The following is a 21,442-nucleotide window of genomic DNA, read 5'->3' on the forward strand; positions in this document are numbered from 1 at the left end:
AAGAGCCGTGCATCCCAATGTTTGCTTGCACCCCTGTTCCCGGTAGGGAAAGGGTTATCATTTTTTTCCTGCATCTGTGGAGCCATGGAACAACTTATCTAGTTCACTTGTTAATGCTGACAGTGTTGGTGCTTTTGAAGATAAGTTAGAGACATGTTATGACTAATCATTTTTATATAATTTATCAATGTTTATTGATACTCTTTAGTATATGGATGTTGTTTCCCTGCACCTCAGGATACCAGCAATTTAATTTGTTTTGTATGATCATCAAAAATTATATATAGTGAATTATACCCATTGTGACAGGTTATGTAATGGTGTGTTCATTTGCTCATTGTAACAGTCTAATTTCCAGTGTTTGCCCTGTGGTCCACTGCCTATAAGAGCCTGAAAAATGCTTACAGTATTTCCAAAGAAATAAGTAATAAGTAACAAAAATTATGCAGATCCCATGCACTGTGGGAATCGATGTAAGCGAAGCATTCCGTGCTAGATGCTTTGATTGACAATAATTAGTGGTGATGTTGACGACTAAAGCTTAATTTCTTCAACATTTAGTCTAACACAAGAGTGGTGAGTTGATGTTAAACGTTACTTTGCGGGCACCACTGCTGTTTAGCTGCATAGTACACAGAACACACAGGGAGAGGTGTTTGCTTAAGGCACTCTTCTGTGTTATATTTCACAACCTCTAAGCAGGATGAGCATATTCATTGCCTCACTTGGCACATCGAATTGTGGCAGAAGTATTAAACTTCAATTGGATTATGGAGCCGTACGTGCCAAAACCGCAATCGGATTACGAGGCGCACCGTAGTGGCAGACTCCGGATTAATTTTGACACCGTGATGTTCTTTAACACGTCCAAAAATCTAAGTGTACATGCGTTTTCTATTTCGCCCCCGTCGAAAGGCGGCTGCCGCTGCTGGGATCAAATCCATGGCCTCCAGCAATGCCATAGCTGCAAAGCTAATGCGGCGGGCACAGAAGTCTTGATTTGACGATTGACCACTTCCATAGTGTCACCTGAACCCTGCGGTGCACTTTAATTAATGCAGCTCTGCTTCTGCATGTCCTGCGTAGTTTGTCCGCTTGACATATTTGCATGGTGTTTATTTTTCAGGCATAGCATAAACGTACTGTATCGTACCTTAACTTAAGCTTATCCAGTTTCCCTGCAACTGCTGTCATATAGTAGTAGGGTTTGCTCGCCTTCTCAGGTCACCTCCACCCCCCCCCCCTCTCCCTGGTATGGGAGCTGCCTCTTCTCCTCCTTCTTCCCTACAGTTCTATCTACGTCCCCTTCCCCTCTGGACTCGCACCTTAGTAGAAAGGGAAGCTGCAATGATTCTGAGGGGAATTAGGGATAATTACAGCTGTCAAGAGGCTAATGTGGAGTCAACCCGCCATGGTTGCTCAGTGGCTATGGTGTTAGGGTGCTGAGCACGAAGTTGTGGAATCGAATCCCGGCCACGGCGGCCGCATTTCGATGGGGGCGAAACAGCGAAATGCGAAAACACCCATGTGCTTAGATTTAGGTGCACGTTAAAGAACCCCAGGTGGTCGAAATTTCCGGAGTCCTCCTCTATGGCGTGCCTCATAATCAGAAAGTGGTTTTGGCACGTAAAACTCCATGATTTTAATGTGGAGATGGCCAGGGAGCTCCAGAGGGCATTGTGCACATTCAATGCGAGGGGGGAGAAAATGAGTTTGTAGCGTCACCTTTCCTCTCTGACTGGCTCCTGTCATGTATGCACACGCTGTGACCCCCTGACACCACGGTGTGCCTGACAGCAGCAGCCACAGCTGCAGCAGCAGCAGCAGCAGCAGTGGGAAACTCGAAGGAGGAGGCAAAGAAGGCTTCGCTTTATTAAATTATAATCTTATTTCCCATAGGTAGCTACAGAGGAAGGTCGTTGCACAAAACGAGTGATGCAGTTTTTGACAAGTCCCTTGCATTCTGCGCAGGTGTACCCATCTCAACGCAATGGGACCCCAAGGGCCATTTCTACCCTGTACAGATTGCACAGTTTGGGTTGAGCCACTTCAGTAAAAACTTGACGGAGCCGCCGCCATCTGTGGCTCTTCTCGAGAATGGCGTGCGCAGCCAGCATGGCTCCTGGGTTGCCTCCTCTAGGCTCAAGGCAAGCTACTCAAGGCTCCGTGATGACGAAACTGAGGGGCATGTCTTCGAGTTTCGGACCAGTGGTAAGAGTTCCATTTTCTAGTTTTTATTAAGCTGCAAGAGCGTGAGAAGAAGCAGGTTGTTACTTCTGCACTTTGTTTCACAGCAGTGGATTAATATTAAAGCGCCTCTAAAGAAGGTTATCAGGTTAACCTGAATTTGAAAAGTTTTCAAAGTAGTACTAAAAAGGTCTCTCTTACCATGTGTAAAGCTTTAATAAGCCATAAACTGCACAAAAACGAATGGCTATGCCCCTTTCAACTTCTTGCACCAGCTTTTCATGGTCCTGGATTTTGATGGTATGTTTTCTTGTCACACAATTGTTTATTTACAGAAAAAGAAATACATTGCCTTCTAAATGAGCCTAAGAGTACATTGAGGAAATTATTTTTCCACCAGTCTAAGCTGGTTTAGTGCCATTATTTCATGCCCCTATAAGTCGCAGTGTTGGGCATTATGTTGTAACTTCATCAAGGGGAATAAAGTCTACTTAGTGCATGTCAGAAGAGATGCAATCAATGATGTGTGCCACATTTCATTGAAACTTGTACAGTTGACTGAAAACTTTTATGGACCACAGGATCTTAGGAAAATCTGGTGATCTCCACAGCCTCACAACGCAGCTTAGTATTTGTATTTCCAGCCTCTACAAGTATATGCGGACACCATTGTGATGGGCAGTTCTACTGGCTATTGTTACAGGCTGCTCCAAAGCTCAACGTTTTTCAAGAGCCCGTGGTTCATAAGCTTTCCTGGTTGAGTGTACATTCAGATAGCCAAACTGTGTTACTGCATGCCATGGAGTCCTCGTTAAATAAGTGTATGTGATATAACCTGGAGATTATTGATCATAAATTAATGGCATAACAATGGGAAGCACCGCTTGCCTCTGCAAACCTTCCTTATTAGTACCAGAAACTTTTCTGAATAGACAGTAGAACCTCGTTAATACATAGTGGGTGGGAATCGGGGATCAGGTATGCACTAAGCAATGTACTTATTAACCGACGATGGCACATGAATGACATTATATGTGTTATTCCTCACTCCAACACAAATGCAGACAAGCTTTATTTGCGAGCAGGTAGCAGAAAGTATGTGATTTTCACTTGCCGCAGTAGCAGCCTTGCAGCGATGATGGAATCCTCAAAGTTGGCGAGGCCCTGAGCCAGTTTTCACTACATCACGATCAATGCACTAGCCGTGTCGGATACAGAAGGGCCATCATCCACGCCTTCCATGACAATGAAGTGAGAGCATAAGAATATATAAGAGCAGGAAGGACGTCATGGCTACCATGTGTTGACGTCACTATCGGTGGCAACTGCAGTTCAGGAAAGGGCCATGCCCCGAAATTTTGCTATCTATTGTGTGCACGCACAACATTTCGCCAATGCCAGCCTTGTACATGCTGAAAAACGAAGTAAATACAGTACTACGCACAAACTGTTTGGCGTGCATTGAGCAACTACTGCTTAAGTAGTCAGCCAATACGTTAGGTTCAATGGTGACAGAGCAGAGGATTCATTGCGACTATATTTAAATGGAAATTAATTACTAAGTGGGTATGTATTAATGAGGTTTTACTGTATTTATTAATGCACTTTTCAACCTATGTGTCTGTGCAGTTCACAGACAGACTTGGACAGTGATTTTAGCTAAGGGCCTTGCTTTTGAACTGAATTCAAAGATTTTAACCTTTGAAAGGGGAATTTCTAACTAGGAAGCTGCACTTCAAACAGACAATTTATCAAGTTTTCTATTTTTTTTTTAATTGTGATTGCAGCAAGGGTAAGCATACTGGCATACTTCCTGTGCATTTGTAAATTGCATTGCTAATGCCGTTGTCTCCCCTTCTGGTTGGTTGGCCTTCATACTAAACCGAAATTCCAAAAGAATATCAAGCATCTTGCCTTGACAGTGGTGTTTTTGATGCAGGAAGGGGACAATGTTGGCAGCTTCTAAATGTTTACCGCTCGCTCAGCTTTTTGGTTAGACATGAGAAAAGTTTAGTTCTGTTTATGCTCATATTGTTTTTGTTTGTTTTGTTCTTGTTGCTTTCTCTTCCAACCACTTGTGTTCTGCAGTAACATTAAACTATGCATCTGTACCATTGTGTGTTTAGTATGTCCATAGTGGGCATCATCTTGTCTCTCATGAAACATGGGGAGTAGCATGCCTGACTGTCAGCTAGGCTAGCAACTCTAGTTTCTAATTAAAGTCGGCATCCCTCTTGTATCTCACTGCTTCAGTAATTCAATTATACAGCCTCTTTTACAATTGTGAAAGCCTTTTTTTTTAGGCTTGTAGCGCAGCTCAGAAAAAGCAAAAAGGAAGGTGGAAGGGGAAAAGTCATGACATACCAACTCGCCCAAATTGCCACGCTTGTGAAAGCCTGCGCACCAAGACATGCAGTGGTTCTTTTTGGCAGGGCATTGGTGGGCACAGGGATGTTGTGCTTCTTTGTATTCTTTTATTAATGACCATGGAATGGCAATACACTCAATGTACAAGAGAATGAGGCTGAGCGTGGTATCAACAAATGTAATACATTTTTGAAACTATGTAAATAGATGTGAGAAAATTTTCAGTCTACGAAAATACACAGGCATAGGCACATTGCTTTGTTCTGCATTTCCGCATAACTGATTCCTCCAATTGTTGTAGCAGTAACCACTTTACTTATTATGGAAAAAAAAGCTATCAATATTTCAGAATATCAATATTTTAAAGTTATTTTAAGACAATCATTGTGACTTCATTTTCATTGGTGTTGGTTTTATGATGTTTTACTGTGCTAATGCTCATATAAAGCTGTCTAAGTGTACGCTACATGATCTTTGTTGTGCTACACAAGTATGCAGCAAAAGATTGTACTGGTCTATTCTGTTTACCACTTCAGAAAGTAAAGTAATTCCTTGCTTGCTAATCACGCAGGAACAGCTCAGGACCAAGGAGTGGCATTTGCGCTCAAGCAAGAGTGCTACAATCTCACCCTGTCGGTTGACCTTAGGGTCATTCTCAACGGCAGCCTCAGTGTAGTCCTCACCGCCGGCAGCACCGACAAGCCGTCCCTATATGGAGTCCACTACATCATGACCGACACTCACCTGGCTGTGGATGACCATGATGTCTATTATGGGATTGGCACCCAGCGCTCCTGGATGCATCTCACTCGAGACTTGGCCGTTGACCTGGTCAAAGGGCTCAGCTTTGGGCAACGCAAGATGGCCACTCGGCCTCGCAACCTTCGTGTTCACAGCATTGTTCTCAGGGGCTATGGCCTCGTAGACAACCTCACCCTGACCACCAGTGCACATGAGGCCCACTTCTTTGATTCGGCTGAGTGGCTCGTGCGACACCAAGATGACACAGGTGGTTGGCCAATTCAGGTGACGCGCCGCCTCTCCAACGGCATGCTGGAGCTGGAACCTGGCTGGTATTCAGCTATGGCCCAGGGCCAGGCCATGTCGGTGCTGACACGCGCCTACCTGACCACAGGGCAGAGGCGCTATCTGGATGCTGCCCTGCATGCCACAGCACCATTCAAAGTGCGTGCTGAGACCCACGGGGTCATGACAACTTTCCTCGGCAAGTTTGTATGGTACGAAGAGTACCCCACTGTACCTAGTTCATTTGTGTTGAATGGCTTTATATACTCACTCTTTGGTCTCTATGATGTCAAGTCAACTTGTGGGGATGGGGCGGGTTTGTTGGAGCGGTGTAGGGATGCAGAAAAGCTTTTCATTGATGGGATGGTTTCACTGAAGCGAATGCTGCCACTGTTTGACACTGGCTCAGGAACCGTCTACGACCTGAGACACTTCTCGCTGGGCATTGCGCCAAATCTTGCTCGTTGGGACTATCACACAACGCACATCAACCAGCTGCTTTACTTGGCGACCATAGATGATGATACCATTTTCAAGACTACAGCCGATAGGTGGATCCAGTACATGAAAGGTTTTAGGGCACCACATAACTGAACAGGTGTGAGAACAATCCTGCCACCAGTCCGAACTGGACAGGTCTTCGAGGAACACCTGCAATTAGTTTTACATTACTGATGATCGTGGTCAGTTGCCTTGACCCTGGCTAAAGAAACATAGGCCAGTGTTTAACAGATTCAAATGCAAGCAAAGCAATGGCCATGGTTTCCACATAATTCCTGATGCTGCAAAGAAAAGAATTTGAACTGTGGTATCATGGAAATCAACACTGCCTTTCAGATGGCTGTCATACAGATGTTGTCAACTATCATCTGAATGTTATCAAAAGAAGTTTGGCGATATTTATGCATGCTTTTTTTTATGGTGAATTCCACTGGTCTTTCTGGAGGAGCTACCTGAATCCTCCAGTAAGCACGCTAATCAATCTCTTATTTTCAAGTTCAAATCCGCAATTGAGACACAAGAAGCTCTGCACTGTCTCTCTTTGTCAGTTGTCGCGCAACCATTATACATGTACTTATGTTTCTTTCCACTACATGTAGGCATCAAGAGCAAGAGGGAGCAATCCGTCTTGGAGTGAGTTGATCTGAAATGACCAGTAGAAAATGCAATTCTACTTGTAAGTAAGCAAAAGAGAATAGCTTTGCTATGTAGCAAAAAAAAAAAAAAGTGCTCTAGATTGACCATTGGAATTCGTCTTTCATTATGCGTTGGCTCGACAGACAGCACGAGAATGACACTCATTTGCTTTGTGCTAAAACTGAATGTTGTTGGCTGCCTTCCACAATATTGTGTGATGCATTTGCTTGCTTCGGTGAACTGTGTTTGAATAGTTGAGGAATGGTTAGTGCTGACAAGAAGCAACAGTAGCTCATGCTGCTCTTGATTTTTTTAAGCCATCTGTACTTCAAGGGAGTTATCCTTGTTGGGAAATTTCTTTTGGGAAAAGTGGGTGGGAAAAAAATGTGTTGCTTTCATTATTAGCTTTTTCACTGCTTGGCCTGCAGTAATACAAATTTTCACACTTCGGTTGCTCGATCCAAAAGCATTCTGAAACAGCAATTAATAATTAACAATAGTAATTATGTGTTGATGTGCGGGAGACGCTGATTATTTATTTGTAGCAACATGCACAAGTTAGACATGGCAATTCATATGTTTTTATCTTTTTTGTGCATTGTGTGAATTCATCATTCAAAGCATACGGATCACAAGCCCAAATTCATGCCTTAGTGTAAACCCAATGGCAGTGTTCTTAATAAGTTGTACCTACCTTAAAGGCGTCCTCTCTCACTTTTTGACTATGGTATAGAAGCCATAACGCTCTTGAAAGAGTTTTTAGTTTCTATGTCAAGTTTCCTCATCCTTAATTTTTACTATTTTTACATTGCCTTCCTGTGACTTAAAAGCTTTGCAAGCACACGAGAGCAATGCTAAACACATCTCTGGAAAGCCTTGATACATTTTAGTGCATGTACGCCGTGTCAGTCTTGTCATGTCAGAATAAGGTCATCTAAGGTTTCAAAAGCTTTATTATCTTGGCTTTTCTAAACCGTCATTGGAAACAAACCTAGCAAAATGTCTTTGTGGAATGTACTGACCAGACATTTCAGCTGAACTAGCTCATCAGCCATATATAGCTTTAGGTACATCTGACGAGGAAGACAGAATCATGGCCATTTTGTTTGAACGAGAGCAGAACGTTGTTCGACTTTTCTTGGATTGAGCATTAACACATTCCTCCATGTGTCAAATTGCAAGTTTGAAGGTATTCTGATGCATTTTTATATAGTACTCTGCCCCAGCCAAGCGCCATTCGGGTCACTATGGCTATTTCACACTTGTCATTAGTGAGAGTAATCACCAAGGTATGCTCGCTCCACGAAGTGTCCACATGGGTTCTAGTGTGTGTATATATACATATGTACATGTCTCAAACATGTACTCAAAGCATAGTTCGGAGATCATGTGGGCACAATGAAATGCCATTGTCTTTCATCATTGTACTTCTGGCCTCGAGGCTGTTGCTATAGCAGTTGATGCAAGATTGTTTGATGGCCAGCATTCTTGGCAGAATGGGAAGAAGACAGCTGATATTATATAGCCTGAAAGATGGGAATTGGCTACTATAAATATTTAAAGCTCCTTAATGTTAGTTGCCTTCTTTTCTATCTTTACTGCAGCATAAATTGAAAGAATTGGAATGAAGAGAGGTAAAGCTGCAAAAGTTCATGAGCATTTGGACAAAGCAGTTTTGCTCGCTGGCAAGAGAAGATTGGGTGCACAAGACAAAAAAAATTTAGCAAGCATGTCCATCAGGAGCCTGATGCAACAAGACAGGTTGATTGTTTCTATTACAATAAGTGCTGCATGAACTCAAATGCCTAGTTGGTTGTCTTGTAAATTTTGCTTTGTGGACAGACTGAGTATTTATTGTCTTTATTACATGCAGCTTTTGTGTAATGATGATGGAATGCCTTGGCTAACCCACATCCTCTTAAAGGGCCCCTCACCAGGTTTAGCCATTGCAAACACACAAGTGCGATGCATAGACTAAGCTCCGACAATTGCATCTGCAAGGTATACACCAATGTGCGCCATAAATACAGCTGAAAATTGAAATGAAACCTGCGCACCTTTACTTTGGAGTAAGCCTCACTTCCAAACAAAGTGACATCACATTGAAAACTCATCCACACCACAAAAAAGACCTGCAATATGATTAAGTATAGCATATGGCTTCAGCAAAACATCCAATGCAGAATGCACAAAAGCATCTCTGGAAGTGGGCTTCACAGCAAAAAAAGAAAAAGCAAGAAAAGGAAGAAAACTGGAAGTGTGGCTTGTGATGTAAAGGTAGCATAGTCCTTCAGCTCCAATATAGGAGAAAGTGGGGAAGGAATGTCGCTTGTGAATGCTTGGTGAGGCTAAAGAAGAGAGTATCTGTGTTCACAGTGAAGTTTCCCTTCTGGCAGCATGTCATTGTGACATTTCAATTTCTTCTATCTCCTCTAATAATAAACCGATTTGAAAAATTGTATAATGTTCCCTAGATGACATTTTACAACTTCCATTGTATAACCAAAATTTTCTTAGTGCCTGGTAAAGGGTTCTTTAAGAGTTAGAAACAGTCAGAGACGATCATTTTGCTCATCTGCTTGTAAAAGCTTAAATGTCCACCTGATATTATCATGTCTGGCAATTCAGGATGCTTTGACAACAGCACAATTTCATTTAACCATGTCACTGCCGTGATTGTGGCTACCATAGCTGAGTGAAACTGTAGCTTTAAGCTTCACTCTTTATAGAGAGAACCTACATCTTGGTACATGCCATGCACGTTGCCCAAGTGGCATGATGCTAGCTTGGCACTTGAAAGACATCTTATAGTCAATGCCTTGATGCATCTTCATTGGTGGACTTGCCGGTGCATCAGTTCCTTGATGCACTAAACCTTTACATTTGAATCTACAAAGGCACAGTTGCAGCTGCTCATTATGATTCATGACGTCTTCAATGGCCATTAACTGTCATGCTTGACTTCACCATACGCTGACAGTACTAATATGCAAGGCGACATCAGCGTCTTGCATGAATGCTTCGCAAGAGCCACTCCTACTGCCGTGTTATTTATTTATTCATTGTTGCTTACAGGTTGTTACTCCTAACGCGGTGTTCTTATAGTAGTGGGAGCTTGTGCACTAGGCACAGCACTTCAGTGAGGTGAAGTTGAACAGGGCTGTTCATTTCTCATGCACTAGCTGCATCAAACAAAGGCATCATTGTCATCATTCGTAGAAGACTTCATGAAGGGCTACGTTTCATGGCCAACAACTAATCCATTTCCTGTGTAACAGTCTGACGTTGCAATATTTATGCTGTTTTGCTTATCAGGTAGAAAAGGATTCCATTGCCACGTTTGGTAATAGCGGGGGCCCCCCAACATGCTTTTTTAGTTTTTTTTGACAAGGTGAAAATTGCGCCCTTGATTGGTTTTTAATGATTTGTGATAAAAGATAGAAAATATATCTCAAGGTAATCTCTCTGCAAAAGAATCGATCGTAAAGAAAAAATAAAATATCTGTTCTATGCATGAAACATTGTGCGGGGGTCTTTTGCTCATTTGCAGAGTACGCACAAATACATGTCTCTCTTTTTTTTTCTTTCTGATTCACTCCCTCATCACCTATGGACCTTAGTCTTCCTCATCCCCATTGCCAATTTACATTGTGGCCATTATGAATTTCTCAAAAGCAGCATGTCATATGCATGACAGAGCACAAAGGGGATCCCAATGTCTGGTATGTAGAATGCATCATTAACTTGCAGGTTGCTGCTGCAAAGATCCCGTGGCCCCTTGGTTAGCTTAATTTTCATGGCTTATGCTTTCTTTGCCATTTCCTGTTGATAAGCGGCTTCATTGAAGGCTTTACAATCGGTTGCCTCATATGTCAAAAGTTTCACCCACTGTCCAAAACATGTAATTGGTGACGTGCTCTGCTTGTTGTTATCATGAGAAATTGTCCAAAATTAGCTTCTGTCATGTAGCAATGCGCTGGGCTTCCTGGCACCTCTCAGGCCCAAGGATATATATATATATATTTTTTCACAGTGTTTCACATAGTTGGATTTCTCCAGTGGTGCAGTCGTCAACTTTGCCAATCATTTGTACCTCGCATTTCTTTCTCTTCCATTTGGCTGATTCTTTGATTAACTGCTGACTCAGTTCGATTCACCAAAATGTATGTGGTACTTCTATGGAAACTATTGGCTTGCGTCGTATGTGTACCTTTGATTGCAATGAAAACTGTTCATGTCACTTCATACCTCATCATGAGGTGGCAGAAAGCCATCTCTAGACTGTACTCCTTGGCTATGGATTTAGCAGAGGCAGTTTGGAATTCATAGACAAGGGTCGACGTCGCACGGAAACTAGATCTTTTTGGAAACTATCTGGTTGTGTGGAGGGCTAATGTGGCCGTAAAACCAGGGAACAGCCCTTTTTTTTTTAAATTGAATGTGTCAGCTACTTCATCGAATGCTTTGCAGGCAGCTTATGATGTTGTTCGCTGATGAATTGGTTTTGCAGTGAGACTTGCAGGTGCGGTACACCTGCGAAATCATGTGGATGTTGATGGTCATGACTCTGTTTATAGATCGTCCTGTGTAGCTAATCACACAGGCAATGGCTCATCAGTGTATGTATTACACTGTACAAGTTTCATCATCGGTTACATTATCATTTGGTTAAAAGGTAACATATAATTCTTCAGCATCAATGTGAGTGAGAAACACTGAAACCACTCTAACACACCACTCTATGCAACCAAGAAACAAAACACATAAGCTCATCTTGCGTTGAAAGGCCCTCTTAAAAACAAAAAGTGTTGGTGGAGACAGCCTATAATGTAGAACATTGCTCACACATTTTTCATGGGACCATGAAAGAAGCATGTCTTTCAAAATGTTGGTATGCTCTCATGTGAAAGAGTAATTTGATTAAGCCAATATTTAATTGACAGAAATGCTGTTTTTTGACAGCAAAGCAGTGTCAGATGTTCTTGTGCCAGCAACGACGTGCTGGTACAGCTGACTTATGACTGAATCCTCCAACTACTTCCGTTAATTAATAACTGCGCTGTTACATCCCACGCTCTTTGGACATTTGGGCTGCGACAAGGCAGGTACCTGTTGGTAAAATAAAACAAACACTCTGCAAAAATGTAAAAGGACTAAAACTTGACATTCTGGGGCCTGTACGGGTCCCTTTTTCAGAATTGATGGCAAAAGCAATGCTTGCCAGACAAGTTTCCCCCGAACTCTTGATTATTATTGAGGAGGTGCCCATTGCAATGGATGAGTGGCAATACCATTCTGCTTAGCATGAGGTCACTGGTTCAATTCATGGCTGTGATGGCCACAGTTCAAATAGGACAGAATGCTCATCCCAAGGTACCACCATACCTTGTGTGCAGTACATCCACTAATTTCAGGTAATAAAAATAAACTAGGGCCCCCACTACAATGCCTTTCACAGCTTCAGTAGCTGTTGTGTTGCTTTGGGACATGAATCCCCACAAATCAATCATAGCATCATGATAGATTGTTCAAGTGGACTAACATGCACTACAGGATTGGATACAGGATGAGACTGATATTTCCGTCAAAATGTTTAACTTCAAGAGAAAGGGGGCTGCAACTGAGGAAGTGTTCAACATGTATTTCTTTTGGGAGTCGTATCAGTTTCAGTGGGTGCCATCCGGCACAAGCAGCAGAGGCAGACACAAGAAATGAAATGTATTGATTTCACGTACTCCCTCAACATTATTTTCACGTCACTTAGCTGTTGAGTGCATTGTTAGCCCTGGCAGCGGGAGTATAACTTTGGAAAATACCTGCTGCTTGCTGTAAGTAGAAGTATCACTAGGTGGTATGTCGCACGAGAGTCAAAGTATTACTACAAAAAGATTGTTAGTGAGTACATCTACTGCTGAATGCCTGTCAGCTATTTTCTTCTCTATTCAGGCTTTCAGGCCATATAAATGAATGCAAAAGCTTCTTTGATGTTGCCATGCTTGAAATGAGCAGCCCTTGTATGAATGCCCTGTACATACCGACCTGCTGGTTTTGCTTCCAGTGCCAGCAGCTCCTCTCCGAGTCCTTGCTCGCACATTTCACGTTTCTGATCAGAGGAGAGAACAGTCTTCCATGGGTGCGTGTGCAGGTCGGTTTTATGCGCACACAGTGAGATGTAGTAACCTCTGAAGTTTGCATCTGAGTGGTGCATCCAAAGGCCTCCATGCATGTGTGTGTGTGTGTATCACAGTTAATGCCCTTCATTATGCGGTTTTTATTTTGTACTTCATTCTGTGCAGTTGGGTCTGCATGCTTGCTGTGCATTCATGCTATATCAAAGTGTCTCTATGTGTCCTTGTTTCATCAGCAGCCAATCAATTTTGCAGACACCAAGGGCGAGGTTAGTATATATGCAGTCATGTCAATGTCTTAGGGAAAACAGAAAGCATGCGTCAATGGTAGTCACATGTTATCTTGCTTGCATCGTTTTTGAGATGCACTAAAGTTAGCTGTGTTCGAAGGGAGCACAGTTGCTCAGCCATTTTGCATTCCAGCCATTAGGGCACACCTTGAATCTAAGCTGTTGCAAGCATTAAAATAGGAACCATGATCTGCCAAGATTTCTGTAGTATCTCGAGCAGCATGTGTAAGTAAAATTAGCACGACCAAGCTTGGTTAGGTATTGTTACATGCTGTATAAATTCACAATTCTTAAATAGTTTTGTTGTTGAAGGAGTACATTTGAAATGCAACAATTATTGCGTTAGAAACTTGTCTTTACCTCAGTCTTAAATGGCTGATATGATTTCTTGTGACAGGCTCTTTAATGTTAGCATCTAACTCTCATAAGACTTCAGGACATCATACTCAAATGTGTGGACTCTGTATGTAATGGTTAATCATAATTCTATCTGGAGGAGAGCGAAAAAATGCATTGCTGTCATGATATAGCCTGCCAGAAATATTATGTGTTTAGATTTCTTGTAAGGTAGCCACGTATGCTTTTTTGGTTCCGTCACTATGAGGCAACACTTCTTTCAATGTCAATCTTTTAATGTCGAGTATAACAACTGAGTTGTATTACATTCGGTAAATGCACACATATTCCTTTTTTTGCCAAGTTTGCAGCTTTATTGTTATTTTATCATTATGACACCAACACTGTTTTGCTGCATGCTGTATAGCAGGAGTTTCAAGCTTACCGCCTGCATGCATTGTTTTTTTTTTATCTTTGAAGATGTCTCTCCAGGAGCAATTTCCTGCTGTAAATACTTTTTAGACTGCAGCTGCATTCAATGTCGGGAACATATGGCAGGTCGTGAACTCAAAAATCTTAGGCACAATGACAGCTGCCAGCTGGCTTTACTACACTTTTTTATGGACATTGTAAACATTTTTTTGTGGAATTGGGCTTGAATCTACTGCCGTACAGCTTGCCTGAGCAAGAATGTCTGTTTGCCTTACAAGCCTTTATTCTCATGATACTCTTTTTTTTTTTTTCTTGCTATCAAGAGATGGTTTAGGTTTTATCTGAAAAGAGAGGGGAGAAGAGGAAGAAAGGTTACTGATCTATGGTTGGCGTCCAGCATTTGCATTCTATCTTCTAAACATTTTGCCCAGTTATTTTTTTTTTTTTTTTGGCAAGGCAACTCATGGTGCTGTGCTGCTAAGCTCATGGGTTCTATCCCGGCCGCAGTAGCCACATTTCAATTGGTCCTGAGCGAAATTCCAAAACACTCGTGCACACTAAAAAAAAAAAAAACACAGGTTGTCAATCTTAATCCAGTTCCCCACTGCAGCAGGCCTCATAATCAGATCATGGTTTTGGCACATAATACCTGATATTTAATTTTCTTTTATTCCTTCTTCTCAGCAGCCTGCTTCCTCATCTTCATCCTTTGATAGAGCTTAATGTACAATCACAAAGACATCTCATTTGCCTCTGGGAGTGAACTGCACATCAGTATTGTTTTAACCTGTAGCGTATGAGTTTGTTGGCATTGTTTGTATTTATAATGTTAGCGAGCAAGCCTTTTTGTTGTTTTTAATACGTCAATATCTTGTTGCCTTTTTTTTTGTTTTGTTATCACACTGTTTACATTTCTTGCTTCTGTCTTGCACAGGGTTGATAAATAACCAAGTCGTACTCTTACCATTATTACGCGAGACTTTTGTACATCTTTTGAAGCGGTTTGCAGTTCTGCACTTGGAGAGGGTACTGGTACTTTTTGAGTCTGCAGCAGCTCCCCACTTTGTAGTCCTAGACACAGAAGGAACCTTCTTTCAGAACTTGCTGTTGTGTGAAAAAGCACACCATTGTGTGCTTAGCATTCGTGCTTACTAGACTGTCTCTGGGCTATGACAGGAAACTGCATTGTTTCTTTTTTTTTTTCATTTTATTGCATCATCTATATTAAGAAAGCTCTAGCTACAAAATCATGTTGGTGCAATAATATTCTGGCATGACTGGATGGCTATGACTTTTTTTCCCCTAATGTTGCATTATTACAGGCAGCTTATAACTACACGTAATAGCTAGGCAAACATCGCCTTCTCAGAATAGAGGATGACATTTCTATTCTTGGTGCCCTTTATCCTCTCTGCCTTTTCACCCTTCATGATAGTATTTCCTTTTATGCTTTTCTGTTGTTGTGCTTGTTATGTAACCAGTAGAACACGATAAGATTTAAATGAAAGAGAAGCATATCAAAGCTCTTACATGAGGCAATGTTGGCTGCATTATCTTTTGTTTACATGCCATGTTTACGAGCACTGGTCTGTAAGAAAAAGCACCAGAGGAGCTGCTGACTAGTGTTCTAATATTGTTGCCTCACTCTGTGAGTATTCGGGATCAGGACCTTGCATATCACATCTCGTCATTTTGCCTTCAAATGTATCAACGAACAAGAACATGTTACGCCCTTGCAGCATGGGAATTTTTTTTATAAATGTGCATGTGTCTAAGTGTTCAGATCACGGCTGTTTCATGTGCTTCAAAGACTTTTGAATGTACTAGAGATACAGAATGTTAACAGTGAGTTGATAACACGCCTGTGTGGGGCACCTGTAAAATGTTTGTTTTTCCGTTTGTTTGTGGCTCTTGTAAATATGTTTGTGTTCCAACTACGTAAGTACATGCATACTGTGGTCTAAATTTTAGCAATTATCATTTGCCTTTCTTGGCATTAAATTAATTTTTGCACAGTGTGTGTGTTGTCTGTTGAGATTTCTGTTTCTTATTACTAGTGCCATTTCCTCTTGCGCTATATGAAATAGTCTTATTTTAAAGCTTGTTATTAACCTGGCTCTCTGTGAGTAAACGAATTGTTGGAATCACATCAAAGCCATGTACTCAGGGTCATATCACATATGTCAGATTCTTTTCAAACAAGCCATTTCCTTTTGCCCCTTCCTTCTTTCTTTTTTTGTTGAGATTGTTCTAAGCATTTCTGTCTCACATGGAGCTCTTTCTTGCTAAGGCAAGTTCATTGTCATTCACACTGCTCCTGATACGAAGGCATCATGTTCACAAGTGACTTCCTGTACTCTCGTTCTTGTGCACATTATTAGTGAGCATTGGAATTGCATGGCCGCATCGTTTTACATTGTTTCGCTCATTAAAATTTACATTAAAGCTAGCATTCACATTTCCTACCACCATGCTGATTGTGGTGCCTGGCTTGTACCGCTCTTTTGTCCATGTAGTCTGCATTCTTTTCATTAGATTACGGTTGTGGTTCCGGGCAGTAAATATGCCGTTTTTATTCATTGTTTTCTATTTATAGCCATATTTATTTTCGCTCGAGGGTGTTGTTTTTACATTTGCGGTGGTATTTCTCTCCAATGTAAACTCTTGTGGGGGCCCCAGTGCTTGAAGATATTAATGCACAGTTTTTTGCGACATGTCACAGGAGACCAAGACATCTCAAAGTGTGTATGTGTGTGTATAGTAGTATATTTGCTATAAGGTTTGAGCTCAGGGGTAAGCATTTTTGTGGACATTTATACTGCCAATCCTATTGTAGACAAAATGCCTTGGGATTGCAGAGAATTTCTGCTTGCTGCATATTTGTGCTACAAAACTGCTTGTCAGACATCATTAGTATTGAAGATATGATCCATTTAAGGACGCAAACGGATTCAGAGTGTTTATCTCGTTGTATAGTTGCAGTGAGATGCAAAACAGAAATGTTTCACAATTAATTTAGCTGTAAGAAGTACTCTACAGACCAGAGCAGCTTCTTCTGTGTGTGTGTTCTTTGTTACCCTCTGTTGAAGATGCGGGAAATACAGTCGGTTGTATTCGCTGTTCCACTCAGCGCCATTCGTCGAGTTCGTGAAATTGAAACGTCACATGATCTTCCTGTGTGCTTGATTCCCTGTTGTGTTCAAACAGCTGCATGTATGCTAATGTTGTTATGTGTTTCTTAATTGGGAATTGGCTTTTGTGGAATAATTTCACAAATACTTGTTACTTGAAAAATTAAAAAGCAAATCATACCATTATAGTGCACTGCTTTAGCTCCTAATTTGTCCTGTAGTAACACATACTGTTTGGAGCTTTCAAGATTTTTACCTATTGGCCTATTTACCACTGCTTACTGCTTGAAAGGCATTTTTGGCACCCATAAGAAATGTAATGAAAGTGTCGAAGTTGGTGAAATTTGTAAGGTGTCAGCACCATTGTATAGATGTCTACTTTACTTTTTCCTTCTGTAGTGTGTTTAAGTGGTTTAGTAATGTTGCTTTTTCTTTTATTCTTGTGCATTCTTAGCCAGAACCCCGTGTAAGCTAGCTGGTGGAGCTTTGGAAATCCATAACCAGAACAAATGCTTAGCATTTGGTCCTTCAGTTGTGCTTACTTTTGACAGTGGTCACGTATTTAAGTGACTGCTTACGCTGGTCCGAGACTATGGCAGGTTGTTTTAGAAAACTAAGGAGGTTTTTGTTAAAATTTGATGGACAGATGTGTCTATGGATATTTCGGGAAATAAATGGTTGTGGAAAAGTGCAGTCTCTTTTTTGTTGTTCTGAGAGTTCAAACTTTGTTCAACTGCGTTGCCGCGCCACCATTCTCAGGTGTAGCATAGAGACTCAACCTAACTTGGCCTAACTTCTACAGCAGCGAAATAATAGTTTATGCCTTGCTCACTGCTTATAGCGGTCCTGTACAGTACACAAAATGATGTGAAGAAACCACAGGACAGGTAAGGGAGCATGATAACTATGAACAACCTGCCCACTTACAAGTAGTGAAATACCTCTGGCAACATCCTATCCTGGTGATGCAGTCTGTTGAAACTGATCTGATAAGTGAAATTCGCAGGTTCAGTACAAGCCGCACAGCCTTCGTAAATGTTTTGCATTTATTTTGTCATTGCAATGTCAACATCACTACCATTATTGGGAAACTTGACAAAATAGGCTGGCAATGCAGCTGTGGTCTTCAAAACATTGCATCTTTATCAAGCAAGAACCATCGTTTACTCTGTTACATTGCACCAGAGGCGTAGCCAGGGGGGGGCTTATGGAGCTTCAGCCCCCCCCCCCGAAATTTTTTCGTGCTGTGATGCACCGCAAACCAAAACAACCCACGGCGCCAGAAATCATTCTGGATTTTCTCTAGGATGTATTTTTCGCGTCCGGAAAGACATTTCGCCGTGAAAATTGTGAACTCGGGCTGGATTTCGTGGCAATGCCCATGCACCTGTACTCGCATAACACAAAGATCTCTATCCGAGCACTAATTTTCAAGGACGCTTTGGTGGCAAGCGGTCTCGTTGCGGCATCTCGCAGAGGCCGTAAAATCTACGGTGTGCATAGATTTCAATTAAGAAACTTTAGAGGTACTATAAAGATCACATAAAGTTTTGATGCGAAAGGTGCATCGACATTTCCAAAGTCCTGCTTTACATTTTCAATTCCGGATCTTTGTGGGTTTAATGTTCTTGATAACATTTGATGCCAAAGCTGCATTGACTTTTCTAAAGTCTTACATCGCTCCATACAACGAAACAAGCCAAATCAATACACTATCAGACAAATTGGCAAAGCACGCAGCGAGGTCCGATGAGACAAAGCGTTGTGATGGTTCATATTTGCCATCATGCAACAGAAAACAATATCAACAGCTTTTTCACCTGCGCCAATGCATCCATGTCAAGACACTAAAGCCAGCAAAGGTAACTGCCTTCTTATTTATGTTTTCTACTTTGAATTTTATTCGCGAGGACACATTGAGCCTCTCCAATTTTTTGTTCTCGCTACCCGCGGGCTACCAGAGCCAGCCAGAGGTCATGCGTTTTTCACGTGTTGCCCTGACAACCGCGCGGCGCACTGCGGTGCGCATTCGTTTTTCTCTGGACGAGCGGATTTTGGCCTCTGAGAGTTTTGGATGCTTTCTGGCTAGCAGGCGAGAAAAAGAAGCAATGGTCGCTCGCCATCACCATTGTGGGGACTCGACAGATTGCAACGCGTTCGCTTGAGAGCCTCCCCATCGTTTCGATGTTATTGCAACATCTACAGAAAGTCTTATCTCGCCAGTGTAGAATAACGAGCAACATGCATATGGTTTTCTGTGGACCAAGCGTCTCCCGTTTTCATGGATATTGCTTACGTAGCTACATTAGGTCTCCAAGTAGCCATTCGATTGTGGCCAAGATGCTTTCCTTTGCGTTTCTTCATTTCGGTGCCCCCCCCCCCCCACACACACACAAAAAGACATGCGGCGCAGCGAATAGTCGCATGCTGAAAGTTCGATTTTGTTACTACTTTTGTGGAAAGTAATGGGCCATGGTACTCTTCACTTGCCGGATACTTTACTATATTGGTGTGATAGCAATTAGGTGAACACTCAAGGCACATTTCTGTCATCGCCGTCATGTTTCGTATGAAGTCCAAGGGCAATAACATCGTCAGCGCGCGCCACATGCTGTATGTGCGAGTGAAAGTGTATAGCGGTGGGGAGGGAGGGGGGAGCCGACGATGGTGGGTCAGTCTTGTGTGCACAACGGAGAAAAGCAGGAAGGAAGTGCGCCACCTTCCGTCGCACGCGATGCATCAAGGGAGTGGAGGGCGGGGGGGTGCGGGCCTTAGGATTTTGTGATCTGTGATTGCGCAACATGTTTATTTGCCTTGTTTGACGCATTATACAGGGTGTTTTAGCTAACTTTAGCCAGAGTTTAAAAATATACCGATGCACTCTGAGACGACGCGACCAAATGCATGTTCCTCACTTTCGTATCCATGGTGTAGCTATTATTGTATTTTGTTTAATTAGATAATTAGTCAAGATTAATTATCTAACTTCTGAAGCAACGAAGCTAGCAAAAGAAATTCTAATTAGAAAGTTTCAGAGCGGTTTGCGAAACGTCCGAGTAAACAGTTTCTGCCTTTCTATCTATTAAGTATAAGTGTTTTTCAGCTCACTGCGGATTCCCGCGAAATACAAAAAACACAACGCGACATGCCCGCTTGCCTGTCATGATTGCACTGCTCCGAAGCTTTCTGTGCACAAACAACGTAGGTGCACTAGCTGCCACTTAAAAAGCGACAGAACAGCGACGCAAGCATTGGCTGTTCGATTTAAGCAAGCAACCGTTATCATCGGCGCTTTGTAAAGCGACTGACGGACAACGTTGTAGTGGTAGGTGGTAATTCCAGACAGCGATAAACAGACTATCGTGCATCGGCTGCTAAAGTGCGAGCAATTTCGTGATGATTTTTTCCAACGAGGAAAAAGCAAACATGATCCTTGCCCTAGCGGCGGCAGGCAGACAGAGACGGCAGGGTGCAAGAATATTTCGAAGCTGGCATCCAGGTACGCGACTGAGCCCGATGACAATATTTAACACCGATGAGTCGCTGAAGCAAACCGGCAGCTTCACAAGAAAGAGGCAGAGAGCTTCAGTCATAAATAATGAGGTTCGCTCCAACGTTATGTCTTTCATGGCAGCCAATATCCACACACCAGCACGCGCAGCGTGAGTGCACAGCTCGGTCTGTTCAGCTGAACTGCCTGGATAATTTTGAAAACAGCTGGACTGCGCCCTTATCACCTGCAGTTGCATCAATGCCTGGAGTCAAGGGATCTTAAAAAGAGACTCAACTTTGCGAATTCGATTTTGATTCAGGAGGAGCAGGATTCTGACTTTCTCACCAAGGTATCCGGAGTGACGAGATGAACTTTTCCTGAAATCGCCAAGTAAATATCCACAACGCCCACTATAAAAGTGAGAAAAATCCCCACTGACTAAGAATATCCCGCCACCAATATCAGTGGTCTTTTAACATTTGGTGCGGAATATATGACAGCACAGTCATTGGCCCAGTGTGTTTAACAACACTCTGACCGGCAAGAGGTATGTCAGTTCCTCAAAGAGCAGGTTGAAGACTTCTGCAGCAACATGCCACTAGCCCAGCTTCATGCAATGTGGTGTCAGCACGACGAGGCCCCAGCCCACAGCTGCAGTCAAGCACGAGCAAGCCTTGATGTTACCTTCCCAGGGCAATAGATAGGGAGAGAGAGATAAAACTGTATTATGTCCTTGATGGGGTTCAGGGGTGGCGGGGGTCGGGAGACTAACCCCCTATCCCCCCCTTCCTCAGACGGCGGCCAGTCCTTGCTTTGTGGCGGCGTCTTCGGCCATCCGGACGGCCCAGAGCTGCTCCTCTGGGTCTAAGCTGAGCTGCAATGTCTCCCACTGCTCGGCCGCAGTTATGATGCGTG

General features: G+C 42.5%; 1 protein-coding gene across 1 annotated transcript in view; it reads left to right on the forward strand.

Moving 5' to 3' along the window:
• The window catches only part of Hsepi (D-glucuronyl C5-epimerase), a 94,265-nt gene extending 76,538 nt beyond the window's left edge, over nt 1-17,727 (forward strand). The window contains exons 4-5 of the mRNA XM_075684774.1: nt 1,972-2,211; nt 5,126-17,727. Of these exons, the coding sequence (XP_075540889.1) occupies nt 1,972-2,211; nt 5,126-6,174 (1,289 nt within the window). The 3' untranslated portion in view covers nt 6,175-17,727. The remainder of the gene's footprint in view (nt 1-1,971; nt 2,212-5,125) is intronic.
• Nucleotides 17,728-21,442: the final 3,715 nt, after the last annotated feature.

The sequence above is a fragment of the Dermacentor variabilis genome, chromosome 3 (assembly GCF_050947875.1).
Source record: "Dermacentor variabilis isolate Ectoservices chromosome 3, ASM5094787v1, whole genome shotgun sequence".
NCBI lineage: Eukaryota > Metazoa > Arthropoda > Arachnida > Ixodida > Ixodidae > Dermacentor > Dermacentor variabilis.